This window comes from Rhipicephalus microplus, unplaced genomic scaffold (assembly GCF_043290135.1).
Source record: "Rhipicephalus microplus isolate Deutch F79 unplaced genomic scaffold, USDA_Rmic scaffold_18, whole genome shotgun sequence".
Classification (NCBI taxonomy): Eukaryota; Metazoa; Arthropoda; class Arachnida; order Ixodida; family Ixodidae; genus Rhipicephalus; species Rhipicephalus microplus.
Genome location: NW_027464591.1, coordinates 483220 through 509351, shown reverse-complemented (window position 1 = coordinate 509351; position 26132 = coordinate 483220). Strand labels below are relative to the sequence as shown.

The window sequence follows — 26132 nt, the reverse complement described above, 5'->3', positions numbered from 1 at the left end:
CTTAAGGCTCCCAACTAGCTGTAGAGATACGAATTTGACATCGCCGACAGCAGCTTATACATAGACTGAAGAAATATATATAAACACTCCTAGACGAATTTTCGACCGTCTACCAGCCATACCGCAGAGATGTCTGACCGAAACTTTTGTGCTCCTCAATTTTAAGTACAACACATGGGGCACTTTTTTTCACCTTATTTTCCACACGTGCAACAATATAAGATGTAACAAGGTATGCAACGCATAAGCACTTAAATAGAACTCTGAGTTACCAAAGTCGCCTATGCAGAGTACTCAACCGCGTGAATTTCTACAGTTACCGTATGCTTAGCCTATAGTTTTACGAGCCACTGGACTATATGCAAGTCTTGATATTTGCTTCAATGTAACACAACTTGAGTCTCATCTCCCTACGTTAGCACCGCCATTTATTACTTTTTTGCTTACCCGCTGCTTTTCTCCGGTGGGGAGTAGCAGGCCAGAGCAAGCTGTAGCTAGGGCCAGCTTATCTCCGTTTCTGCAAATAAAATCTCTCTCTCTCTCTTTCCCTTGACAATCACCTGAGATTTTTTACGTACTTTTTGTAAGCTACTATTTTTGCCCCACCTTGACGCTGCGCTCAGTTTTGTATTAGCGTGAGTGCTTCGACACGTTCACGCAAATAATTACTATGTAAGTTGTGTCTAAAGCGACCACTGATGCGTTGTAAAATGCGCGCCAATGCCACATTCATCTGAGATATGTGGTACAACTCATCTGTCTTGCCTGAGAGAGCTTGTCTTTTTCTTTTTGTATTTCATACGCGACGCCTATTGAATAACCACAACATTGTGTCATCGCCGTGATACAGGAGATGAAGTCTACCGGTACGAACAAGACGAAAGCGGCCCACCCCATTGATATGTCGCATGAAATTACTACTACTCCTAACAACGTCTCCTGGCCAACCGAGACTTTCAATGTCACGATTTCTGATTGGGTAAATATTTGAGTTTCTCTATCTCGTAACAGATAGTTGTGGCATAACGAATTGCTAGGGGTGTCTTAAAGACATTGTATTGGGTAGAGAAACGTGTATTGTGGTTTCGATGCTGTGGCACCGTAGCTAAACTTTGCCCACATAGTACATGACTTGACTAAGCAATATCGCGCCGGGAAGCTGGACGTGGGCGCGAACCGCAACGAGAAGGCACATACGGAAGCACACGTACTAACTATAGCTGCGGATCTCCATCAACACATTTCTCGGAGCCACAACAGTCGAATGTCAAAGAGGAAGAGTACTCCATCGTAACCTACGGCGGACGACGTTCAACAGTGGTACAGAACGAGCAGACGCATCTACCCACCACCACAGTGAGACCTACAACGCAGCGAAGCAACCACATTACGGCAGTTGCAAGTACAAGCCATATAAGCTCCCATCTGGGCAAAGCATGTCTGTTCGGAGCTATACACAAGAAATATATGGGCTAACACTGCAAGAAGGCGCGAGCCACCCATAAACACCTCCTATGGCACTGTGCGCCACCGCCGGGTAACCTAGAAGCAATGCCAACTGTCGTCAACAGCAAGACCATCAGCCGAGAGCCAGGCAACCAATAAGACGTGGTCCAGGACATGCTTAGCATTCTGTAACGCCAGTGGCCAAAAGTGGCATCCTCACAGGTTTGACGCGAGTAGGTTGCTGCTCCGGGACGTCCAAGCACGCTATAGCTTTAATTTCCCTACGCCTTCCCCCCTTTATGATGGATCGTCAATGAAGTTGCTTCGCTCACTCCTAACCCCTTAGGCAGTTTGCATAATCTAAGATATAGCATGAAAGTGGTAGTTGTGACATGAAAATCTTTCATTCATTCATCCATGAAAGTGTCCATGACCTCAGTCAGGTTTTCCCTCATTTTTTTTTTTTGTGACTGAGATGTCTGGCCTAATGACCACACATTCTTTTTTCTCTCGCGACCAATGTCTAAGTTTGTTCTGTGCCTATAGAAGCAAGTATTCATAAATCTATACATCAACCATCATTTCCTTGTTTTTCCTAGAGAACCAAGTATTCATAAATCATTATAATAATAGTCATCACTGCTTGTCCTCTAACAGGGAAATAATGCCTGCGCATGCTTGCACGATATCCTAAGTCCCTGCTTGACATTCTTAGGTATTTAGTTTGCTTTCGTAAACGTTGCCTTGAGTATTTCGGTAATTAGCCCCGCCGCGGTGGTCTAGTGGCTAAGGTACTCGGCTGCTGACCCGCAGGTCACGGGTTCGAATCCCGGCTGCGGCGGCTGCATTTCCTATAGAGGCGGAAATGTTGTAGGCCCGTGTGCTCAGATTTGGGCGCACGTTAAAGAACCCCAGGTGGTCGAAATTTCCGGAGCCCTCCACTACGGCGTCTCTCATAATCATATGGTGGTTTTGGGACGTTAAACCCCACATATCAATCAATCAAATATTTCGGTAATTAGGACGCATAGTCATTTAACGAAGAAAACCAATGAGTGCCTGCCATTTGAAGTTGTGCAGTTTGGCTGGAGGTTGTGCCATCACGAGCGAAAATTTGCACTGTCAAACCTTCATACTACACATCGCTTTTCTGACCGATAGGGTTGTGCGGCAGTTGTGTAATGTCGCAGCTCAGTACAATCTTTCGCTTTTTACGAGAAACCAGACAAAAGTAATCAAGTGCGGCCTCCGGGAACCTTTGAATGATTGCATCAAGATGTCAATCTTCATTAATTGGTAATTCATTATCTTTTGGTATAAATGAGCATCGTGACGCAGATGACAGGCAAGAAAAAAAGACAAGAGACTTATTGCTTTTTTCCTTCTTTTTTTCCTAAAGCTTGTTTTTATATATTTAAAAATCTTTATATAAACAGAAAAACATGTGATGCGTACGCGTCGTAACGAGTGCCAAGTAATCAACGTTTAGAAATATCCTGCTTTCTTTATCATCTAATGTCAAAATAATCAGGCCAACGTACGTAATTGAACGTACAATCACGGGGCATCCTTTAACTATCTTGCTGTTCATCGAAGGGGGCGTTTTTTAACGAGACATCAGTTTGTTGTACATTGAATCTTCCTTCGAACTTGGTCATGTAAAAAAACCCATTCTTCCTACATGTAGTCACGCACACTTTCAGAGATGCCCCATTTACCTGTGCACTTATACTGCACGGGCAGATGGACGCCCGCCACGTGATACAAGTATCATACGTCAACCTCAGCTACCAATGCGCTACTTTTAAGTTTCACGTGTGTCGGTTGAGAAATAGGACTGTTACGCCAGATGCCCTGATGGTCTTTGGGTTAAGGTGCGCCACTAAAAATAAATTACAGCAAAATAAATAAGTAGCCCATTGAAATTATGTAAAATTTTATACTACGTCTTATATTACATGCTCATTTTCAGTTTCTGTTATATGTATCACGTTTCGTGGGCTTATTGCTATTTCATAGCGACAACTTTTCATTCAGTTAACACTAATCCTTTTCGAATTTGTTTCGTTTACATTGTCCTACTTCTTAAAGACTGCGACTTGGACCAAAAGTGACGAAGAAAAGCATTCCAGTAAGTTATTACTTCGACCTGCTGTAGGTCTTATTATCCATTGTCAACACTTTGCTCTTACATTGTTTATGCCTAGGCGGGCACAGAAACACGCGGATATTGTTGTCCAGGGTTCGCTTTCTGGACCAAGATGCCGTATTGCGGCACTCAGGAGTAACGTAAGCGCTCTGTGAATCAATGCGCAGTACTTGAACAATAAAGCAGTTACTCGAACCTAATTGGTGTTTCATTAACTATAAGTAACATCCTATGTAACGTGAAGTAGCTTGGAAAGCCAGACAAACAGTCAGTTTCGTATAAAAGTTGTAGCTTCGATAGCGTCAGCAGTGCAGTCGAAAACCAAACTAAGCAATGGTCGTAGCTTCTTCAGTGATACGAAATGTTATAAGCACTCGTTTACTGGTTAATACGTCGGTGAATCAACGCACGGAAAAAGGAAAGGCAGCAAATTTAGAGGTATTACCACGGATTCGCTGTTGCCGAAGGCGACGGTGAACATAACAAAAAATGACAGGCAGGTGGCGACACCGTGATGAAATTGCTGCACCACTTTGTCGCTACGTGATTTGTACTCATGGTGTGTACTTACATATTTTTAAATTTATATGAGAAATAATATAACCCAAGACACCATATTCTTTTCAAAATAAAAATAGCTGGCTACGTTTTGACAACGTTTGCGCTTTAACAGACAATATACGAGGGCTTCTGGTACGGTGGTACCTACGTCAGCCTGATTCTCGATGCTGTTCTTCCTGTAGAATATTCTAATAAGGAAACTTCGACTTCTATTCACCTCGCTCATGATAACTATGCTAGCACAATTCTTTTGAAAGCAGCAGTTTCGAACGAACACATTGTTTTCAATGTACTGGCGTGGCAAGAAGCGGGCACTGCCTGGCACTTTAAAACAGCTTTTCATAAAAAAAAACATCATGAGGCTGACGAGGAAATTTTCTCTAACCTGTATTTTATTTTCTTTTTCCTTTTTTTCGTCAGGCACTCGTCAACACGGAGATATACTGTGCAACACGACGTTCTGCGCAGCGGAAGGCAAGCCTAAAAAATGAGACGCTTTAAATTTTTTTCACTGTGTATAGAAAACTGTTTGCATCGCTACACAATAACACATTGGTACCTCTAAGAAAGTCAAATAAAAGATCGAATGAAATGTTTCTGCAGAGAATTCTACAGCTAGCCCCACGTCCGTCACGTACTTCAAAATATTTGTCACATTATTTTGTTGATTCCCGGTATTGTGAATGGTGCAAATAACTTCGACCATAAATTCAGTCATCTGCAACCATCAACACACTCTAGAAAAGACAATGCAATCGTTCTGATCAACTCTTATTGTTTCACAAGGCGAGAGTCTTCGATAACTCAACCACTTTATATACCTAGATTTTTAATGAACTCGCTTGGAGAACCGATCGATAACAATTACTAACGCGAAGCCACATGGCTACAAGAACAATTTCTAATATTTCTCCTACATTCGTGTTCCTAGTTGCTGAGGCGTTATTACCATCTTATTGATATAGACTTGACCACAGCAACAAAACTATCTTCTTGATTAGGATTGAGTACACCCTGTCATGCGTGGTCCCTGCAACACCTCCATGCGTCACTGGTTCATTGGTGATAGCGAGGATTGATCAAGGCACGGGGAAGAAAAACTGTTCATTTCTGTTTCCCAATATTGAATTGAACACCAGCTTTAAAACGCTGACCTTAATGGAATTCTTGCCTGTTTAAAGGCACTGATTCTAGCCGAATTTCATTCACAATATTGTGCTGCCAAGGATACGCAAAAATATACAAGTCTCAAACTGCCGAAATTCATACGTTTAAGCGCTCAGAAAGAAGCGTAGAGGCAGATGAGATGTAGTCCAACAATTACCATTCAGAACAAATATCCTCTTCAGACCCCACGTGCACTAAAACTCACATTACTTTTTTAAAGTTGAAACTCTTGGTGCTATTAGAGCCACCATTATCGGGGCAATTGCATTCTCTAATATGTGGTGTCCTCTGATCAGCAATACAAAAAGAACTCTGCAGTGGAAACGATGCTTTCCTGCTTTAAAACATATAGTTTTTGGCTTCCACGTTCTAGTAACAGTGTTGCGGTAGGTCCCAAATCCCTCAATTATCTACCAGTTATATATTCTTTATTGTTGTTTCAGTCTACCTAGGAAGAGTTTAGGAATAACTTCTGCTCGTTTGTTTAACCTAACAGCGAATATTTTTGTTATAAGAAGATGTTGCCTTCAAATGTGCGTTATAATGTACACTCGGTCTCGATGGGTGCATTTGCCTTCTTACGTTTGACAATCTCATGTGGTTTGTGTTAAGCTCCTTGCTGTTAGGCTTTTGGTATTTGTTTCATCTAATAGTATGTAATAAAAAAGAGGAGTAATGTGTTTTTAGACGAAAACCGGAGCTGGAATTGTCGGACGATAAGGCTATGCCTTGACCAGCTCTTAGAGTCGAAAGACAGGTGTGGTGTGGAATTGGGCAGTGGACCACCGCGGAAGCCACTGAAAACAAATATGCCAAAAACTGCGCAAGTTAGCCGTGTATTAGAATCTAGACAGCCCGTGTATTAGAATTTAGGATGTCCTCTACAAACAAAGTCCCGCTGCACCACGTGCAGCATCTTCCTTTGCATAACATCTGCCTGATACTGCTGAAAATTTTCACAACAGGTAAAAGTGCTTTTCAGAGCAAAGGATAAATATTGCTTCAAGGTGAGCATTGTTTGTGTCTTACTCTTTGAGGCCCAGTGTGCATTATATAGCACACACTGTTGTGCTAAAGCTGTTTGTCATACAGTCACAATTTTTAGTGGTATTATATTGTATGTGTACGCATTTCCAAACTGTGTTTTGATTGCACCTGAGTCGCAACAATTTTGCATGGATCTGAGAAGGAGCAGTAATTAGTACTTTTTGCACCCCTGAAAATTATCTGTGGCAGAAAGCGAATTTGTTTTATCTCAACCTCGTACTTAGCACATACTTACGACATGTTCGATTTTCGCCCACTTCGATTCCTTTACATTTACGTCATACCAAATATAATCCAGCTAAATGAGTGCAAATAACACCTCCTTCTTTGGCTTTATTGTCTGTTGGTTTTCACAAAGATCTGTGTCTATAGAAAAATAGTGAGCTCTTCAAATGTGGTTTTTTTCGTTTGCAGAGACCATGAACTTCAACGTAATTATCAGCTAATGAAATAAGCTCATTTTATTCAGCGCAGTCGGTAAACTATCTTTTAAATTACCTTACAACCCATTTTCACTTTTAGAAAACAATTCGATGGTCTATAATGCTATATTTGATGAAGGTGGCAGTGTTTTCTGTATAATGCGTATTATAACTTACTATCGAGTGGCATTTCATAGTTCTTCATCATTGATATCATTGATGTTGTTGTTGTCGCTGTTGCTGTGGTCGTCGTTTTCCCGAGGTTTAATCATGAAATTTTCTGACTGAATGGAATGAGCGCACTCTTCGAAAATTTCGGATGTCAAAGTAAACACTATGCACTTCCAGATTGGGTATGCAAATAAGAACTTTTCTGTTGAAGTCAACTTGATAAATGAAGAAACTTTACTTCAATAGACAACATTCTAACAAACGTTTTTTTTTTCTAGCCGAATCATCTAGAACACTCAGAACTGGCAACTTTCTATATTTACGCTCGTAAAACTATTGTTTCCCGTAATGAACCAGCGTTAAGTAATTCTGGACAAATTCTGAAGCAAATTTTTCTGATCATTACGAACCGAATCGCACATCTCAATTGACATGAGCCACAAATTTAATCCGCTTATATACAGGTCTCACTGAATGCAAGGGCGCTGGACTGTCTCTTTCAAGCGCTTTTTTTTTTCAATGGCATTCCACGGGCGTGAACAATGCCTTTTCTTACGTGTACAAGAGCACATATATTAAAAAACCTGACTTCCTGTGCGAAGAGCTACGTTTATTCAAATCACCATCATTTGTGGCTACAGCTACGTAGCCGTATCAGCACTCTGATAATTTTCAGAGCAAACGTTCCACTACGCTGCGTCATACGTCGCGTCGCAAGACCTTGTGCCACGTGAGCGCGAGCGACGGGAGTGAACGGGTGGCAGGCGAGACTTCACGCCACGTGAACGGCTGCGGAGAAGTTTGGCAGCTGCGCTCTACATGAGCCTCGCCGCTGCTGCAGTTCTACTACACTATACCGCTTTGTTACCGCCTGACTAAGCAAAAGTTTATAGGATGTTTCTTCAGCGTCTGGTCGCCAACTGCTCAAGTCTCGCCGTGGACAGCGGACGGCTGGACCACCTGTGCGAGCGCTTCAGCTAGAGAGAGGCGGAATCCAGTGGTGTGGTGGATATAGCTAGACGGAAGACCACAAAATCTAGGGGGCAAAGATGCCTGCTCAAAGACCACCAAGAAAGAAGGCAAGAATAGCACTAAAAAAAAAAGAAGCTTGGCAAGCCAGAAGCGTGTCAAGTTTGAAGCTACTCTGACCACCAAGCCGAACATAGCTATCACTCGTTATCACTAGATTTCGAAAAAATAAATTTCAAGTATTTTTTAAATATTATTAAAGCCGGGTGAGAGCGATGTGTACGTGTTCCTTCTTAGGAACTAAGCATTCGTAGTGCATCAAAGCCACCACTTGTGTTTATCGCTTGCTCCGTGCAGCCAGCTACCTGTCCGCCATATTCAACAGCCCCCGAGACCCCTGCGACAACTTCTACGAGTTCACCTGCGCTGACTGGCACGCCACCTCCAGCGACCTCCAGCAGTACGACAACGCCGACGACGCCGTTACGGGATTCGTGGAAGAAATAGCCAGGACGGTGCTCGACGGTAATGCCGTAAACGTGCTATTTTAGGTGGTATATCATCTTTAATTTATGAACTAGATGTTCGAGGCTCATTAGACAACTGACGCGGACGCATTCTCAACAATGGCAAATGAAACAAGGCACATTTTTCTATACATGGCAGTCCAATAAATTTCCATCACTTCTCATGATTCTCACTCAACTTTAGTGCGTCCGTATGTGGACGCGTCAGTTGCGCAGTTTATCAGCGACAACCTTTGTAAGTCTCTTGGAGGCACGCCTCTGACGCGTACGCGCGCTTCACCCTTCCATTTATCGCAGGTGGTAGACCGGCTCAGCTGAAGCCCTTATTCAACATCTGGAACGCCTGCAAACATACAGGTTTGTTACTCAGTTTGGCAGACGATGCACAATTGTGAGGAGGCAGAAAATGTGTGCCAACATTCGAGTTCTAAGCCCAAACGTACTCAACAAAAGTTGATGCAATATCTCACTAGTAGAGCCAAGCCTCAAAAAGTGCGGAGTGGGCCAGCCATCGTTACTTCTCGTTGTTTCTGTCTTTCTACCTCTGTTTGTAACTTTTTTTTATTTTCAAGTTTTGCCATTTTTTAGTATTTCTTTGCATCAATGTCTATTTTTCTACCAACGGTTATTGTTTTCTTTCTATTTCTTGTTTGTTTCCTTTTCCTTCTACTTTTGTACGTGTCTTTCCCTGCGTTACGCCAAGCGACCACGTCAGGTACGACAGCCCGGGGAACTAAAATGATCCGCACTTACAATTCTGCGCACTGAGCGTAGACCCGTACACTCTGTTACGATGCGATCACGTGTTTCCTTGGCCGTCTTTAATACCCCTATGCACATATTATCTATAGAGCAGGGGCTCTTTGAAATTGACACGTATTATGTTTCCTAGATGCTTCTTATGCCTCGCTTGTTTGCTTGCGTGGAAGTCTTGCAAATGCGAACTCGCCATTCACAGAATCCTTATACCCGAATCGGTTGCTCCCTTTTAGTTTTCTTGGGTGTCTGCAGCATTTGATAACGTCCTATATGACACTAACAAAACATAATATAATAAACGAATAAATCAAGTTACGTCCTTTAACTTCTTTGACCGTCCTTTTTTACTGCTTCAGACACTCAGTACGGCGGAAATATCACGCATCGTTGTTTGCAGGTGTCGTGACGGATAGCGATCTGAGGAGCGCCTTAGCTTCCCTCGGACTGAACGTCAGCAAAGCCGCTTCCGTCACCGCGAGTGACGTATTACATGCGGCCGGTACCCTGCTGTACAAGCTGGACAACGCGCCCATTCTCTCCATGGAGCTCGTCTCGAATCCTTGGAATGCAACGCCGAACTTAATAGTGGTGGGCGTCTTCGCCTTGGGCATACTCCTCCGAGCTCATTTTCGCGTTTTAAAGTATGCGTTCGGTTCTTATCCTCGCTACATTCACTGGTAGTGCACTGGACCTGCCGGCGACTTATAGACTTAGCACCACTCTGTCGTATAACAGCGTAGGCATTGAGTGTCTAGTGCACTGCGCAACGAACACTAACGAGCTATAGCGGTTGTTCTAAAGAGCCAAATAACACAATAAAATGCATCGCACGTTGTAGTCCTTCTTGCGCTCTAGGAACATAGGACACAGTGAATTGTGGAGCATACCAGAGAGGCATTTATTTTCGCTTTTAAGATGTTTAGCCCACTAGCCGAAATATGCAATAATAGTATGCCAATGTAACACACTGCGCAATCACCATACCTAGGAAATGAGCGACTAAAGTTCACCCTGGCGGAAGTGCTGATGCCCTTGTATTTATATTTACCTGCACCGTTAGACAACTCTATGTGGTCTAAATTTCCGGAACCCTCCACTATGACGCTTGTCATAATTATAATCTGGCTTGCGGACATTAATTACGGAAGTTCTCACTCTGGCCAACAACCCGTGCCTATATCGGTCAAAGGTACCCTCAGAGTGACTGCGACTTTTCTGCGCTGCTTCATCATTATCGCGGCCCACAGCTTAGTCCATGGTTAAGTAAACTAAAACCTACGTTCTCGCAACCTCAGGCTTATGTTGATCATGATTGCGGACATGCGGCGATAAAAACGAGCAGAGAAGAGAAATAAGATGAGGTTGGGCGTGAGCAATGAGAGCTAAGGTGGAGTTCTTGGTCTACGGCTAAGGTCTCTATTACAGGACAGCGTATACTGGTGAACCAGAAGGTGTCCGCCGTATCGTTCCTGCGGTTATACCTGGTTGCGCGGCAGTCTTTTGTGCTCACCCCCCTCCCAGCCCCAGTGAAAAGGGCTTTTTGCTCACGGCCCCACATGTACTCACCGTCAAGTGGCGCCACCCACGGAAACAATCGCACCATCTCGGCTCGGCCCGTATTGCCCGATAATTGCGGCTTGCCGGACACGCTAGCGCCATCGCCGTGGGCGCATTTTCTCCGATAAGATAACGGCTCTTGGGTTGCAGTTAGTTTTCTCTAGAGCAGAATTGCGTAAGTGGGTTGAGGTGGAACAAGTGAGGCAAGGGGATGAACGTTGATTGATTTGTGGGGTTTAACATCCCAAAACCACTATTTGATTACGAAAGACGCCGTAGTGGAGGGCTCCGAAAATTTTGACCACCTGGGATTTTTAACGTGCACCCAAATCTGAGAACACGGGCCTACAACATTTCTGCCTCCATCGGAAATGCAGCCACCACAGCCGAGATTTGATCCCGCGACCTGCGAGTCAGCAGCCGAGTACCTTAGCCACTAGACCACCGTGGTGGGGCAAGGGGATGAACGTGCGACTGAGTGAGAGGTCAACAAGAAAGCAGATAAGAAAGTGAAGCAAATCCTTCAGCTGAAGCTAAAGCTTCAAGAAGGAGCTCCGAAGGTAGATGCAACAGCCAATTCTAATTGTATGGTTCAGCCGGATAGCTGTTCTCCAGTACATCGTCCGTGAAAATGACTTCCATTGATGAGCGGATGCAAGCGTGCCCAATACTGAGGGTCAGCTTGTTGTCCACAATTTTTTTAATTTTAACATATATATGCGTATATATATAGTGCAGACGAGCACACAGAAGAAGCAAGTGAGGCATCTCTTTCGTTTTTTTTTTGTGTCCTTGTCGTCATATCCACCATCTTTGCTGATCTGCGAAAATCACTGTAACATACCAAGGGCTTATCTGTAACAACATTCAAAGCTTGTCTTGCATTTGTGCGAAAAATTTGTTTAAATCCCGAAACTCGCGTGCTAAGACTTCTCACGAGATATTACTGAACTGAATTTCAGGAATTATTGTTAATGCACAGCTTTTTATTGGTGTAGGTGGTTAGGAACAAAGCCCGATCACAGAGAAAGCTAATGTAAGGGTGGGCAGATTATTGTGGCATAGCAGCTACCGTATAATTGCGGTGTGCGTAAGCGTCGACAATAGACCTCACACGGAACAAGGCTTGCGCGTACGCACGCAAGAAACATTAGGAATTTCAGAATACCGTTTGCAAGCGCTGTGGGCGCAGTGGGCGCCATACGAGTTTTAGCATAGCGTTTGTCCTGGTGCGAACTGCAACGCACGATTGCAGCGACACCGTAGCCTCGAAACCAGCGCTTGCGGGCCACATGCGGGCCGCCATCACTGCACGCAATATCGGATTTTTGCGTGCGGTCCGCGAACGCGAACGCCGACTCGCGTTACGACGCATGCGCAGTGGCAGCGACCGCACCGCAAGGGCTCGCGGTGCGCTATTCTACAACTCCCTATTATCATAATCAATTCTAGTTGGCCTCTTCGCGCACGCTATTAATGCACTCGTAAGATCCATGATCTGGCCACTTGGTATTACAGAGTGTGGTCATCTTGCGGTAATCACTCATGCGATCTATGCTATATGCCGCTAACGCCGCTGTGGTATCGCAGTTAAGGTGTTGCCCTGCTAAACATGACCATGCGAGTTCGATTCCCTGCTAAAGCCACATTATTTCAGTGAAGGTTGAGTGGAATGAGTGCCCGTGTGCATTTTTTAATGGCTTTGACCAGGGGGTCAAATTTAACCCGGAATTCGCCAACACCAGCATGCCTCGTATGCGTATTGTGCTCCTAGAACGTAAAACGTAAACACGAAAGTGTTTTATGCCGGTGTCCCCAAAGATTTCGGTGAAGTACTTCCGTCAGAGAAATCACGTCCACAATATTGCGCACACGGTCATAAGACAGCAAAAGTTCCGTCAATGGGTGTCGAACCTACGACTTCTTGGTCAGCGGCAATAGCTGCCGGTCATGCTATCCACTGCACCACAGTGACGTGCCTTGTACGCTTTATAGATGCGCCTTTTATATCTACCACTGCCCTCTCACAGTACTATTGGTAAAGTGTAATAATGCATCATGACCGTGGAATCCACGATTACTTCCTTTAACACGTCGTTTCTACGTCTCCACCGTATTTGGCGCGTTTTTGAAAGGAGTAGTGAATTTTTTCAATGCTTTTAATACACTGCCAGGTGGCCACCTTACCCAAAGCGTCGGAGTGACTCATAGCCTCCATCCATGGCCATAATAGTAGTGCAACGCATAGAGCAACAAACCTGCTTTACCCAGATGTAACTTTACGTTCACCGCTTACGCTTGCCACGGAAAAAGAAAAATATCATGGCTGGTCAACACCGAAGACAACGCACGTAGCATTTCAGTCTAATTGGGCAATGGCGTTCAATGCCGCCAGTAGGCGGCCTTATTCCAAGTTTGGCGAACAATCAGTCGTGCTCTTTTGGCTGTCACACCTCTCTCTTTGGTTCTGCTCTCACCCAGTAACTACAACAGCTACCGCAGGCATCCGTGGCCACAAGTGCATGTTTAGTCATTAATCACTCATTATTCTTGGACGTTAGCTATCGAGACGCAGATATATCACTAAGCGTCAACGTGGATGTATTTACGAAAAACGGTGCTTTAACTGTCAATGAGCAACAGATATATCTTTTAAGCGCTCGAATATCAATGTACTTTGTAACAATGCGTTTTACTTTCGTGTGATAGCGATTCCTATGACGTAAGGAACAACGATGTTTTTTTTTCTATTACATACTGATTCGGGGCCACTGTTTCCCCTCGTTCACCACCCGCAGATTTGTTAGTTTACCAATGGGTCATGTGGTGCGCGTGGCGTGTAAGCAGAATATGAGGCATGCTGGAAATAATCTACATTTTTTGTTATGTGGGCGCCATAGATGTACAATGTTGAAAAATATCTGACAAACTGAACAGTCGACCGTGGACCGGAGAACTCAGACAGACGTTCATTAGCGTCCGGTGGTAGTGTAAAACTTTATTAGTTATTCAGGAGCAGGGGTAGAAGGAGAAAGCGCTTGTCCTCTCTTCCTGTCTGTTTTTCGTGTGCTTTAACTGATAGTTATACCAGCGAGCAGGTGGGTCGCTATTCGAGGACGCCATTTATCCTCGAAACACGCTCCGCCTGGTCCAAGAGGCCTCTTTGGACCTCCAGCCCTGGCCGAGTGAGGAGGTTCTCCCACGGCTCCCTAGAGTAGGCTCGTAACCCAGGCGAGTCTGTCTCATGTGGTAATGAGCTCTGAGCGTAAAGAAAATGATGGCTTCTAGTCTCTTCTTTGAACGAGCTCGCTCGCCTGCAGGTTTTCTTCTTCTTGTGGGATGAGCGCGGGAAACTCAACAATGATTTTATAAGTGCCGCTATGCATACCTAGAAGTCTATGGCTGTAAGCGTCTCTCAAGCTAAATACGTCTGCATCGTGGATATTTCCCTGCGAAAGCTTTGTTGCTTATATTTGTCGCGGAAAAATTGTCTGACAAGCTAATACCTGTACTCCCATTCCAATAGTTTTCAGACTTGAAAATCACTATGCGACTATCTTCACTTTCTACGTGTTCGTCTATGCTTTTACGCAGCTGGGAGAGCCGGACATCTTCGTGAGCCGCGTCGACGTCCAGGCTGAAGTCAGCAAAAAGCAACTCTCGGCTCTGGCCTGCAAATTTTTCAATGCGTGGGCATATTTGGGTGAACAAAACGACACCCTCTGCGAAGCTGTGGCGGACATCGCGTTCGCGCTGGCTAAGGTTGTTCACTTTTCACTTTTCTTGCTTTTCTTTCAATAAGTGGTCTCCTAAACACCTTGGTGTACTTCGGGCGCATATTGATTGATTGATTGATTGGGTGATTGGTTGATTGATTGGTTGGTTGATTGGTTGATTGAATAAAATTATAATTTGTTTTAGAAAATGAGAACGTTCTATGCGTTGTACTGCGCTGAAATACAAACAGCTAAATATTGGGTTATCGAAGTAAAAATCTTGCAGAAATTACCAACGTTTCTCAATTCAGCTGTTCCAATCATACAGCTGAAGCGTCTTGTCCTAACTACTGCAATGAAATGGGTACGATTACCTTTTGCTATAGCGCTTAACATACGCCTACTAATTAGCATTACTCAAATGCAACTGTTTGTTGAAATGATTAGTGCATACCGTTTTTATCATTCTTGTTTTTGCAATCAATTATCATTTTTTGGTAGGAAGCGTTTGTTAAAATTTAACTGTATGATTAAGCTTGTCTATATGCACTGCTATTCACGCCGTTATTTATTTCCCAAGAGAACACTCGGCATGCATTCGTCTAATGGCACAAATATGTGCATGCAAATGCTATATAAGCAGCTAATTTCACCTCTCAAATGATGTATATGGTTTTCTTGCCGCTTGCTCGCGGGGTAGCACGGAAACATCTGTTCGCACAACTGGCTGTCTTTACTGTTCATAGCTTGCACGTGCGGTCAATGACGCGCAACATAGCTCCAACATAGCGACATAGAAGACGTCGTGGCAGTATGATCGCGTGGCAAGTAACCCACTTCAATGAGATAGCCACGTCACTAGAACGTTATCGGTCCAGACACGAAGCGCAAGCCATAAGAAAGTGTGCCTGTGCCTCCTCTCGTTCAGTCCTTGGAATGTCCGCTCGATGGCAGTGCTTCTATATGAGGAATATATAATGAAAAGATGCTAGATGGTGGTGCTTGGAGTGTTTAATAGGTGGACGAACGGACACACAGACAGATGCATGGACGGACGCACGGATGACTGCACGGACGGATGGACGCATGGACGGACGCAGGAGCGGATGCATGGACGAAAGCAGGGACGGACGCACAGATGAACGTGCGGACGCACGAACAGACTCACGCACGTACGGGCAGATGGACGCACGGGTGGCCACATTGACGCACGCATGGATCGACGGAAGCAAGAACAAATGGATGGACGGATGCTTCGCCCCACTATCAAACATTTACTCCGTGGATATGCTGCCATTTTTTTGGAACGCCAGAAGCTGCTGCTCGTGCTGCTCGCTTCGATCTCCTCTGTTGTGCTGCCGGCTATTAATAGCGCCATTAGCTTCATTTCCAAAAAATGGATCCGTCTGTGGGTCCGTTTGTCCATCTAGTCAACACTCCAAGTACCACCATCTTGCATCTTTTCATCATATATTCCGCATGTAGAAGCACCGGCATCCCGCGGAGATTCCAAGGACTAAACGAGAGGTGGCACACGCACACTTTCTTGCGGCTTGCGCTTCGTGTCTACTTCCCACCTTTAACCACCTCGAGTTCATGGTATATACTAGTTCACTGTATTAATGGTACTGGGGCCCAACGCTTGCTAAACTTTTCTAAAACCAAGAAGGTTACGCCCAGCGAGTATAACGTAGCAACCCTTATTTGTCAGATAGTGCTCAATGTACATGCCAATGGCTGCTAATGGGGATTGAGAGGCAGGAGAATTCGGCTTTTAGTTAACGCGCACACTGCGAATTTTTTATTGTTCAACAATGCACAGGAGAAATCTCCTACCAGCCCTACTTGCATATGCATTGTATTACGCGTTACCCTGGTATGCTGTTAAATCCAAGTGGGGATATGTGGCATCGAGGTTTCGATACCGGTTTCGGAACTGGTTCAACGGCCCCAAGGTAGCGCACCACCATTGTATATATTGTCCTGTAAAAAGTAAAGAGAGTTTCCGCCCGGGTATCAGCTGTGTCACTTCTCTTTCGGGCCGCGCTTCGGGCGGCGTGCCGATTGGTTCTCCGTGCGTCGCGTCCGACGCACGATAGAACAAAATTATGCGCTGCGAGGCTCTCTTCTTTAAATTTGAACTCCTTTTAATCCGCCATAATACAAACGTTTATCAAACGAGAGCTTCTATCACTAAAACTTCCGGGCTTTCTTGAAAGCCTTGTTGTCTTACGGAATAGTCCAGGTTTTATAAGATTATATTGTCGCGTTCTAAACAAAGGCGACGTTCATGCAGTCCAACTGCCGAAAGGGGTCGGCACAGTGCAGTCAAAAGAAAGAAAGTTGCGCGAAGACTACTGCGTCTTTGTCTGCTTCTTTCTCGCCGGCAGAATAAGCGCGTGGCAATATGTATGCCATGTGGTTGGTAGTGACACTTGAACTACTGGCGCTGCAGGTAATGATTACCACCACAAACACATGTGCTTGCGTTCATCGTGCCGATGCTAAATAGAGCTCCTTGATATGATCGGTCCCTTGTGTTCACGTCGCATAGCATGTGGGCACAATATCGTCCGTGCGATGTGCCGATTTGCCTCAGACTAAGGACGCTGAAATGTTCAAACAGTGGCCAGCCTAGCGCTGTCATTGGCTCTGTTTACGTAACATCAATAGAAAACGCCGCTACCTGTTTCACAGTGTGCGATTAAAACGAAAAAGACAGAAGGGGGGGGGGGGTAGGAAGCAGAAAGTTGTCATGAGGAGAGAACTCGGTGGAACTCCTAGGATAGACGGATCAAACGTTAAATGCTTTTCTGCGAACTGTCTGGAGCCCCTCAGTCGACATCTTCGTGAGTGTACGGCCCGTAAGAGTACGATCCACCAGCTGGAGTTGGTCATCCGAGCAGGTGACCTGAGGAATGGCCTCGCAAGGTAAAATGTGCTCGAAATGGGGTCTGTCGCCAGGCGTTCGAGGCATCTCCACGGTCTACACCCAGCGCATATGTCCAGGATTTCGAAAGAAGATAAACAATGTGTGTCCCCCCTTCACGTCCTCATTGTTTGTACTGCATATCATTGTAATTATGAATCACCAACTCGTCCCAACCTCAAAGCTTGGCCACAAAGACAGTGGAAAAAGCCTTGGTTGCTTGACGAGGTGAAGCATTCATCGTCGAAGCTCAATACCCGTGAATAAATTTGGCATCGTATGTTGACGCTGCTTCCAGATCCTGTAAGGCTGATCATGACGCATACCTTGTGAGTAAAATTCGGTTGTAATGCTGAATAACGGTTACGTATGGTTAAGACATGCGCTCATCTCTGAAAGCTAGGTTGTGCTTGTGACAGGCGATACGAGGACGTATGGTGCGGCAGCACGCTAGCAATAAGATTCGCATGAATGCGACCACGAAAGCGTATATTTAAACGGGTAGTTCGACTTTAGCGGTAAAATTTAAAACCTTGCACATCTCAGCGAGAGAGAATAGGAGAGAGGATAAGTGAGACGGGCTGGCAGTGCGTGTGCTGCTGCACTCTCCAGTGAAACACACTCCCCAGACGCATGAAAGATAATGGGCCGTACATATAGTCGTTGTCGCCTGGCATGACCAATGCTTCACTGTTATGCGCTAGTGAAAGTGCTCTTTGTGCCGCATTCATGAGACTCCATATAATTCCCTTCCTATGCTCCACCTAGAACACTCTGGCTTTGTGTATATTATCAATTTGGTGGACTTGGCGAGTTAGTGAATCATGATAACTTATAATACGAGGGCGTAACGGTAAAGAAACACAAGGAGACAATGACAACCGTACGTATCTGTGCTCTTTTATCTTTGTGTATTTGCGCGATCGTATTTTACGTACCAGCTTATCTAAACTTACGTTTCACTTTTGCCGCCAATTATACAGGATTCGGGCAGAAGAAAGCTAAGCGTGGCCAATAGCTGAGCTGTCTCCACATGTAAAGACTGTCCCCTGCATTTGCTTGCCTCTTTTTTCCTCTTACAGTTGTCACGGCTCGACCAGCATGTTAGCCAGCAAATGAACTTGCACTGGGTCGCCTCGCATGCTTACATCCGTATGTTCATACCGGTAAGGAAATCCTTCACCATTCGCAATAATCTGAAACTGCTGTTTGTATACCTCAGTACGTGTTTTTTTTTGCAGGCAACTGCGTAATTGCCACCAGAAATTGCGATTCCGACTTAACATTTTTTCAAAGTGGTCTACATAACGTGACAAAATGGTGCTACTCATAGGGCGTCGAACTAAATGTTACTGTGTGCAAACACGTGTACGTCAATACGCGTGACTTCAATTTTCCCATCCGACTAAAACTGAATCTTCTGCCCAACTCCAACTTCTTATCACTACCTTCGTGCCTATAGATATAATAGCTTTGCAAACAACACAGCGATTTCTTGATAGGTACTTTTCTCTCACTCCGCAGTCACTAAATCTCTCCTATTGTACTACCTACGGTTACATACACCTCAAATACGCCTTGCTTGAGTAGCATGCACATAAAACTACACCTGTACAAAGTATCATGACAATACAAAAGTCATCTGCTCGTTTCAATTTATCTAACTGTAGTCGCAACACTAGCATCACTGGAATGCAAGCTATTATTAATCTCTCTTCTCTAGCCACCTCATCTTTGAACGGTTATGAGACACCAGAGCACGGAGTTGCATTTCGTGAAAAAATCATGAACTGAACAAGCCAGTCATCTCGTCGAAAAGCGACTATAGCACATATCTGAAATAGTTGGACGTTTCGTGAATGTTATATATCTGGAAATTGGCAGAGTATACTATATATCTAAACGACTGAGCATGGCCACGATTTTAAACTTGGCTACCGACAACTCCATATTTTTACCATATGAAAATGTGACCTCATTACTTAGGCAATGTTAAGAAATATCGCAGAATGTGTAACGTGATAAGGGTAAGGATACACACGGCACACTGTCTGCCGCATACACTATCCCAAGATTTTCAGCAGTCCTCGCTCATATAAACCGGCTGTTTAAAACGAAAGATATGGCTCTAATTATTCTAGAGGTGGAGCATTTCTTGCTCGTGGGACGTCACGCGTCCTTCGTCCGCACTAACTCTATGCATGCGCGACTCTCCTCCTTCCCTCTCTCCAACAGCTGCCCATTACTTTCCCCACTTCTCTTCCGCTATCCGCTAGCGCTCGCTCCCCCATTGCGCATGTGCGTCCCCTCGCCTCTCTCTTCTCTACTACGCTCTTCCTCTCAGGCCTCGCAATGCCAACGCAGGGAGCGTCTGTCACCCTACGCTCACTGATAGAGTTTCCTAAAATCAACCAGAGGGAACTCTGCCGCTGCGATCGTTCAGCGATCATGGGAATGATGGGTAGTACACACATTTGCCTAGTCTTCGTACTTTCTGGCGATGCATTGTACTTGTGGCTTCGTTTATTGCTGTGTTTCGGTTTCGTTTCGAAAGAAACAAGAATGCTTTTGAACTTCGTGACTTGATTGGAATAGGTAAGCCTAGAAGAATAAGGTTGTAAAGCCCAACGGCTGAACATTTGCTGATTTCGGTTTCGTGAAAAAAACAGCTCGAAGCCACACGAACACACGGAGCCAGAAGTACGAAGATTAGACGAATTTATGTACTACCCATTATTCCCATGCTCGATCGAGCGCCGTGCGTTGCAGCTCCCATAGACACTAGCGCCAGAGTTCCCTCTAGTGTATATTTAGGAAACTCTATGCGCTCACTCTTCCCTCTCTTCTAAGCATTCCTCCACGCTGCGTCTCGCAACGCTGATACAGGCAGCATCTGCTAGTGAGTTTCTTGATTGAAAAAATTACAGCATATCCACGGAGTGAATGATGATGAGTGGCTGAAGCTCCAGAGATAAATACGGAACCCGTGAATTCTTCGTGAATTTTGACCAGTCGAACCGCATATCCACGAAGTGAATGATAATCGAAAAGCTTTCTTCACCTGTCAGCATGCCTGCCTGTCTGTCTGTCTGTTTATCAAAACATCTAAAACGCAGCACGCGCCTCCATGCCATTTAGGGATCAATTCGAGTACTAGCGATGCGAACGTCATCTAAAGAACACTTCACGTACTAAAGGTGGCTACGACAGACAACTACGGTGGACAAGCCTATGCCTTAAGGAGATTCACCCCTGAAAACGAACTGCTCATGCTGCACAACTGCGATGCTCCACATCACGTAACCCAAGGGGAGATGATGTAATTTTTAAAAGCAACGAGGGATAAGCTCATTGTTGTTTGCAGTACCAACTACAAAGACATTTCATGTTGTCGGTACTTAGCGCAACTAGGAAATGTCCCGAAAAACAGGCTCACATTCACACAGGCATCTATTCGAGAAAAACACCCCACACAACTCCTTGTGTGTGTTGTGTTGAACGTGAGCGTGTTTTTCTAAGTTTGCCAAATTGTTCAAAAGACCTGTGGTATAAGGAGTCACCAGCTAGACTAAATGAGAAGTTCTGATAAGTACTTTCAGCCACATTCACGGAGCTGTCGCCATGTCACGGACTGTGGCCTGCCTAGGGCTTCTTACAGAATGCAGGACTGCTATTCAAATCCGCGTCAGGCTGACCTCTCAGAACCATCACCAGGCTTTAAAATGATGAGTAATCATCCGGCTTCTTTAGTCAGCATTACTTGGTGTTATTCAATATTAGCCATCGTTTTCAGAACGCTATACTCAACACAATTCAGCGCAAACGATTGTGGTAGTATGCAATGAAGATTTTTCTTGAAATTTTTTAACTTGGTGAGACGCTTTGTTAGACGGCAGTGCCTTCGAGATCAACAGATCAACCAATATTCTTTTTACCGAGATTGCTCATCGCACCCATGCTACAGGATGCAGGTGCGAAAAAACCGTGTTTTAAACAGCACTCGCGCACGCCAGACACAGATTGCTCGTACGACTAGGAAAACAGGAATAATCGTTACATAGGCCCTCGGCTGTCATGGAGGGGATGCTGCTGAAGGGGATGTTATGGAGGGGATGCTGCTCTGGAGTGTATTCTATAGCCGTTAATCGTGTGCTGCAATCGGTAACAGATGAACGCGTGTCACATAGTGTCCACGTTGAATTAAGGGTTGAAATGGCCATTTCTCAACCTCCTCAGGATATGTTTAAATAAAGTCAATCTCTCTCTCTCTCTCTCTGTCACATAGTGTCACCACTGACGCCTACCTATCCCAGAACGTAGCTCTGCACAAGGGACAGGATATCGCTGTCACTTTCAACTTTTAAAGGCAAAGCTTGAGGTTTCGCCAATTCTTTACTATGGGCCACATCACGTGATACGTGAATGCCACCTACGAAGGTGCACTCATATGACGTGGTTTACGTGAGTGTTTTATAATATTGTCTCCAAACATACTGCGCATGCGTCAAGCTTCGGGTTGATAGTAATAGGCGACGCTGATTGCACTGTTGTAACATCCGTCACATCTCCCGGATGCTTCATAAGATTCGCAGAACGAGCCGACAAGTGTATTCTAGCAGTAAGATATTCGTTGTTTTAGACAATACCGCATAAATTACACGCTTTCTTTTTCTTTTGCAGTTCCTGTCCGTGATGAAAGGAGCGGAAGATTACATAAGTGAAGATGCCACGTACGTCGTAAAAAATATCTTGCAAGTTGGAGCCTTAAGAGATCTTTTGACGTCGAAGCCGTAAGTGTAGACCCTTTCCACGTGACGCCATCATCTGCACGCACGCTGCTGCTGGAGACGCAACAGCATAACCTTTCTCTAATAATCTGAATAACTTAACACTGATGTTGAAACTGCTTCACCAAGCAAAATATGTGGCATTTAAAATAACTGAATGCAGATGAGGAATACACATGCATATGTAAGCATGCGAGGCAGTATTGCAATGGATGAAATGCCAGATAAGATTACCAATCACAAATATTTATTTAGTTTGTTCAACTATGCATGACAAATTCAAGCAGTTAAATATGTTCATTTGTATCAGTAGCCAAAGAGGGAAGTTATATTCGCGTCATGCGCATAAAAAATAATGAACTGTTATTTATATAACCGGCTGACTCTAGTAAACACTTGTTGAGCCGGGATCTTCCACAGTTAACACCTGTTTCAAGAGCTAACCACAACAGTGTAAAGAACAAGTTACACATGCCAGCGGGATGCGTGATACATTTTCTAGAGAGCGCACTGGGCCGTAAATTCAGACGTAATTCTACATGCATTGTATATCAGATAAGCTGGCGGCACTTGATCGCCATTGTCCAAGAGTAACACCGTTGCTTAGTTAACGCCCTCATATCAGTAAAATTAAAATGTCGACCACACGTGCAGACTACATCTGAGAATATATGACGTTTCCAAGCAGAACATGGCTCATCTTAGCCAACTTTTCAAAGCCACCTCTTCTATGGACTACGCATTCCACACACACACACACACACACACACACACACACACACACACACACACACACACACACACACACACACACACACACACACACACACACACACACACACACACACACACACACACACACACACACACACACACACACACACACACACACACACACACACACACACACACACACACACACACACACACACACACACACACACACACACACACACACACACACACACACACACACACACACACACACACACACACACACACACACACACACACACACACACACACACACACACACACACACACACACACACACACACACACACACACACACACACACACACACACACACACACACACACACACACACACACACACACACACACACACACACACACACACACACACACACACACACACACACACACACACACACACACACACACACACACACACACACACACACACACACACACACACACACACACACACACACACACACACACACACACACACACACACACACACACACACACACACACACACACACACACACACACACACACACACACCTTTGTAGCGTGTGTGTGTGTGTGTGTGTGTGTGTGTGTGTGTGTGTGTGTGTGTGTGTGTGTGCGTGCGTGCGTGCGTGTTAGCCGTTTAAATTGAAGCGAGCATTCTGCGCAACCATGCTTATAAAACAGTCGGCCGTGGAAATTTTGATCGGCTGACTGATTAGACTTACCCTTCAGTTTTTCACATACACCTGGTTTATCTTCTGGCGTAAGACAAACCACGCTATATTTTCGGGAGACTACCTCAGGCTATCCTAATGGTGGCGCCTCTAAATATAATTGTTTTAAGTGATTTACGGAATTGTTTTTATTGCGTTTCTCTGATTCCGTTCCTGTGATGAGTTGTTCAGAACGCCTAGTTTTTTTCAGGCAAACACAAAGAGAGCAAGACATAATTCGACTGTATACGACCAAATATATGAATGTGCAAGTAGCAAACTGTTGACTGTTTAGGATTTCCCAGTGGTGTCAGTATTTTCAACCAGGGCAATGTGTTTATCGAACGTCACACTCGCTGCGTGATACCGTATAAATCTGCACAGATTCATACTGCGAAACTGAATGGCAAGATTCTGGTATTTGAAGACATGATTCAAAAATATTTGTACTCTTAAGACACCCTTGATTTCTTTTAAAGGCATAAAAAGTCTAGTGGCAGATTGCTGGTGCGGGAAAACACTTTTTACCCACTTAAAAGCCAGGCACGAAAATGCCACACACTAGTTTTATGAGAGATGCGCTTACTTGCCCTAATGAAGTGTTTTAAAATATTTTTTAATTGTGGCTGGGTGGTGCGAGAAATTATTGGAGTGCCCTGTCAGCACTACCTATTGTCACTATAATAGGAATATCTGACAGCATTAGGTAGTCGATGGTATGGTCGCCTAACTTCTCCGGCGTATTGACATTGAACTAAGAACATAAAATCAACACTTTACCCAAGCAACCCGGGGCATCTACACCATAAGCAGATCTGAAGAATAATTATAAAATTGAAATGATCCTTTGTTGTTTTCTTGATGGTGACATATTTTGCCCCATTACATTTCTTTCGCTCTCTTCTCATGTGGCCTTTCGGTATGGCTAGGCGTGAGGTGCTAGCGTACATGGCGTTCCACACGACCGTCTACCTGGCCCCCTTCCTACAAGGCAAGGAGGATCTCTGGGGCTTCGCTATGTTCATGCTGACGAAGACGCAACGGCTGCAACCAGTGCCCAAGTGGCGGCTCTGTCTGCGACTCGTGGACAGGCTCCTACCCGGTCCCCTTGTGGTTGCTATAGAGCTGGTAGATGCCGGCACGCCATTCTTCGCTGACATCATGGCACGTATCACAGAACACCTCGTGCTTCTGCAACTGCTGCCTCAGACTAGAAAGTAGGAAAGTTTATCGGTACATTCGACCGACTTATGGTATACTCGGCTGCCTGCTATCGCATTTCAACTCGACAGAGACATTTCGGAGCCCACTGTTGAGCGGATCAAGAGTAAGCGTGTTAAAGCCGAACTCGCCAGAGCAATTGAAGACCGTTAAAGGATACACGTTCCAGTGTCTTCTCTTGCAAACAAACAAGTTGCATAGGAACCGAGAAACCCACGCAGGTATCACCGCTGAGGGCGTCATGTCAGCAATCTAAGCTGTGGCAACCTTATCATATCTCTGTCGGGGCCTTGTTGTCGAAACTCGGAACGTCTTAGAACGCTTTGAACTAGTGAGTGATGGCTTGATGTAACCAATTAATGTTCAGCATTAACGTAGTGCCGGGAAGAGAGGTGCCTCCCTCCCCCCAATTTTTTTTACTTCAGTTTCGCTAACGAACGAGTCCAATAGCATTCATACATTTTCCTCAAGAACCATGAAATGTCACGTATTGTGTGAAATTGTATTAAGCAAACATATTTTTTTAAAAGGAGGAAAATATGCACCCTGTCAGCAACTCATTTTTAATAAGCAACATTAAAGTAGCTGTTCATCTCGCACTAGACCTTCTTCTTGTCACCATCTAGGAGTAAATGCTTCTGAAGAGTGAGAAACAAGAGAGTGGGCCGAAAAATAAGCGCAGAGCTTTTCATAATAGTCGTGATCCGCTTTCGTTGTCGTGTTACGTAATTTTGAAAAAAACTGCGACCATATTTATTGCATCAAATTGTGCCCTTCAAACTTGAATTTTACATTTGTTTTGCATCTATTGATGGTTCAGATAACAGGGACACAGAAAAAAGTCACGTAATGACTTCACGAGGTCTGCGTGTTTTTTGTTTTTTTTTATAAGTACGTTAGTCGTAAATAAAAACAACGACGTATTAGCCAAAGAACGAATTATGCAGATTCACATGAACGAGATTACCCTATTTTGTCATTGATACACATATGCTCGCGGGATCGTACTTGAAGAGTAGCTGAACTTCCACACACCTCTTTCCAAGAAAAATTTCTGGTTACGGCGTTGGTGTTGGCGAGCTCGATTGTGACCATGCTGTATACGACGAGCGTCTTCAAAGCGCTCTGGAGCGCTCGACAACGAGCACACGAATTTGCCACAAGACACAATATTTTTTTTACCTTCATTGCAATGTGATGGATGACAACAGATAGCAATTTTTTTCCGCTATT

The 26132-nt window shown here is 44.6% G+C and overlaps 2 protein-coding genes across 2 annotated transcripts in view; both read left to right on the top strand.

The window, feature by feature from the left end:
- LOC142785126 (uncharacterized) overlaps positions 1 to 4752 on the top strand; it is a 37017-nt gene extending 32265 nt beyond the window's left edge. The window contains exons 12-14 of the mRNA XM_075883567.1: positions 851 to 979; positions 3538 to 3577; positions 4577 to 4752. Coding sequence (XP_075739682.1) covers positions 851 to 979; positions 3538 to 3577; positions 4577 to 4647 — 240 coding nt within the window. The 3' untranslated portion in view covers positions 4648 to 4752. The remainder of the gene's footprint in view (positions 1 to 850; positions 980 to 3537; positions 3578 to 4576) is intronic.
- Positions 4753 to 8038: 3286 nt separating this feature from the next.
- LOC142785124 (uncharacterized) lies at positions 8039 to 25169 on the top strand. Its single transcript, XM_075883563.1, has 7 exons — positions 8039 to 8457; positions 8757 to 8816; positions 9616 to 9806; positions 14370 to 14537; positions 18503 to 18586; positions 22101 to 22210; positions 24608 to 25169. The coding sequence occupies exons 3-7, from the start codon at positions 9759 to 9761 to the stop codon at positions 24897 to 24899; spliced, it is 702 nt and encodes a 233-aa protein (XP_075739678.1). The 5' UTR covers positions 8039 to 8457; positions 8757 to 8816; positions 9616 to 9758; the 3' UTR covers positions 24900 to 25169.
- The last annotated feature ends 963 nt before the right edge of the window (positions 25170 to 26132 follow it).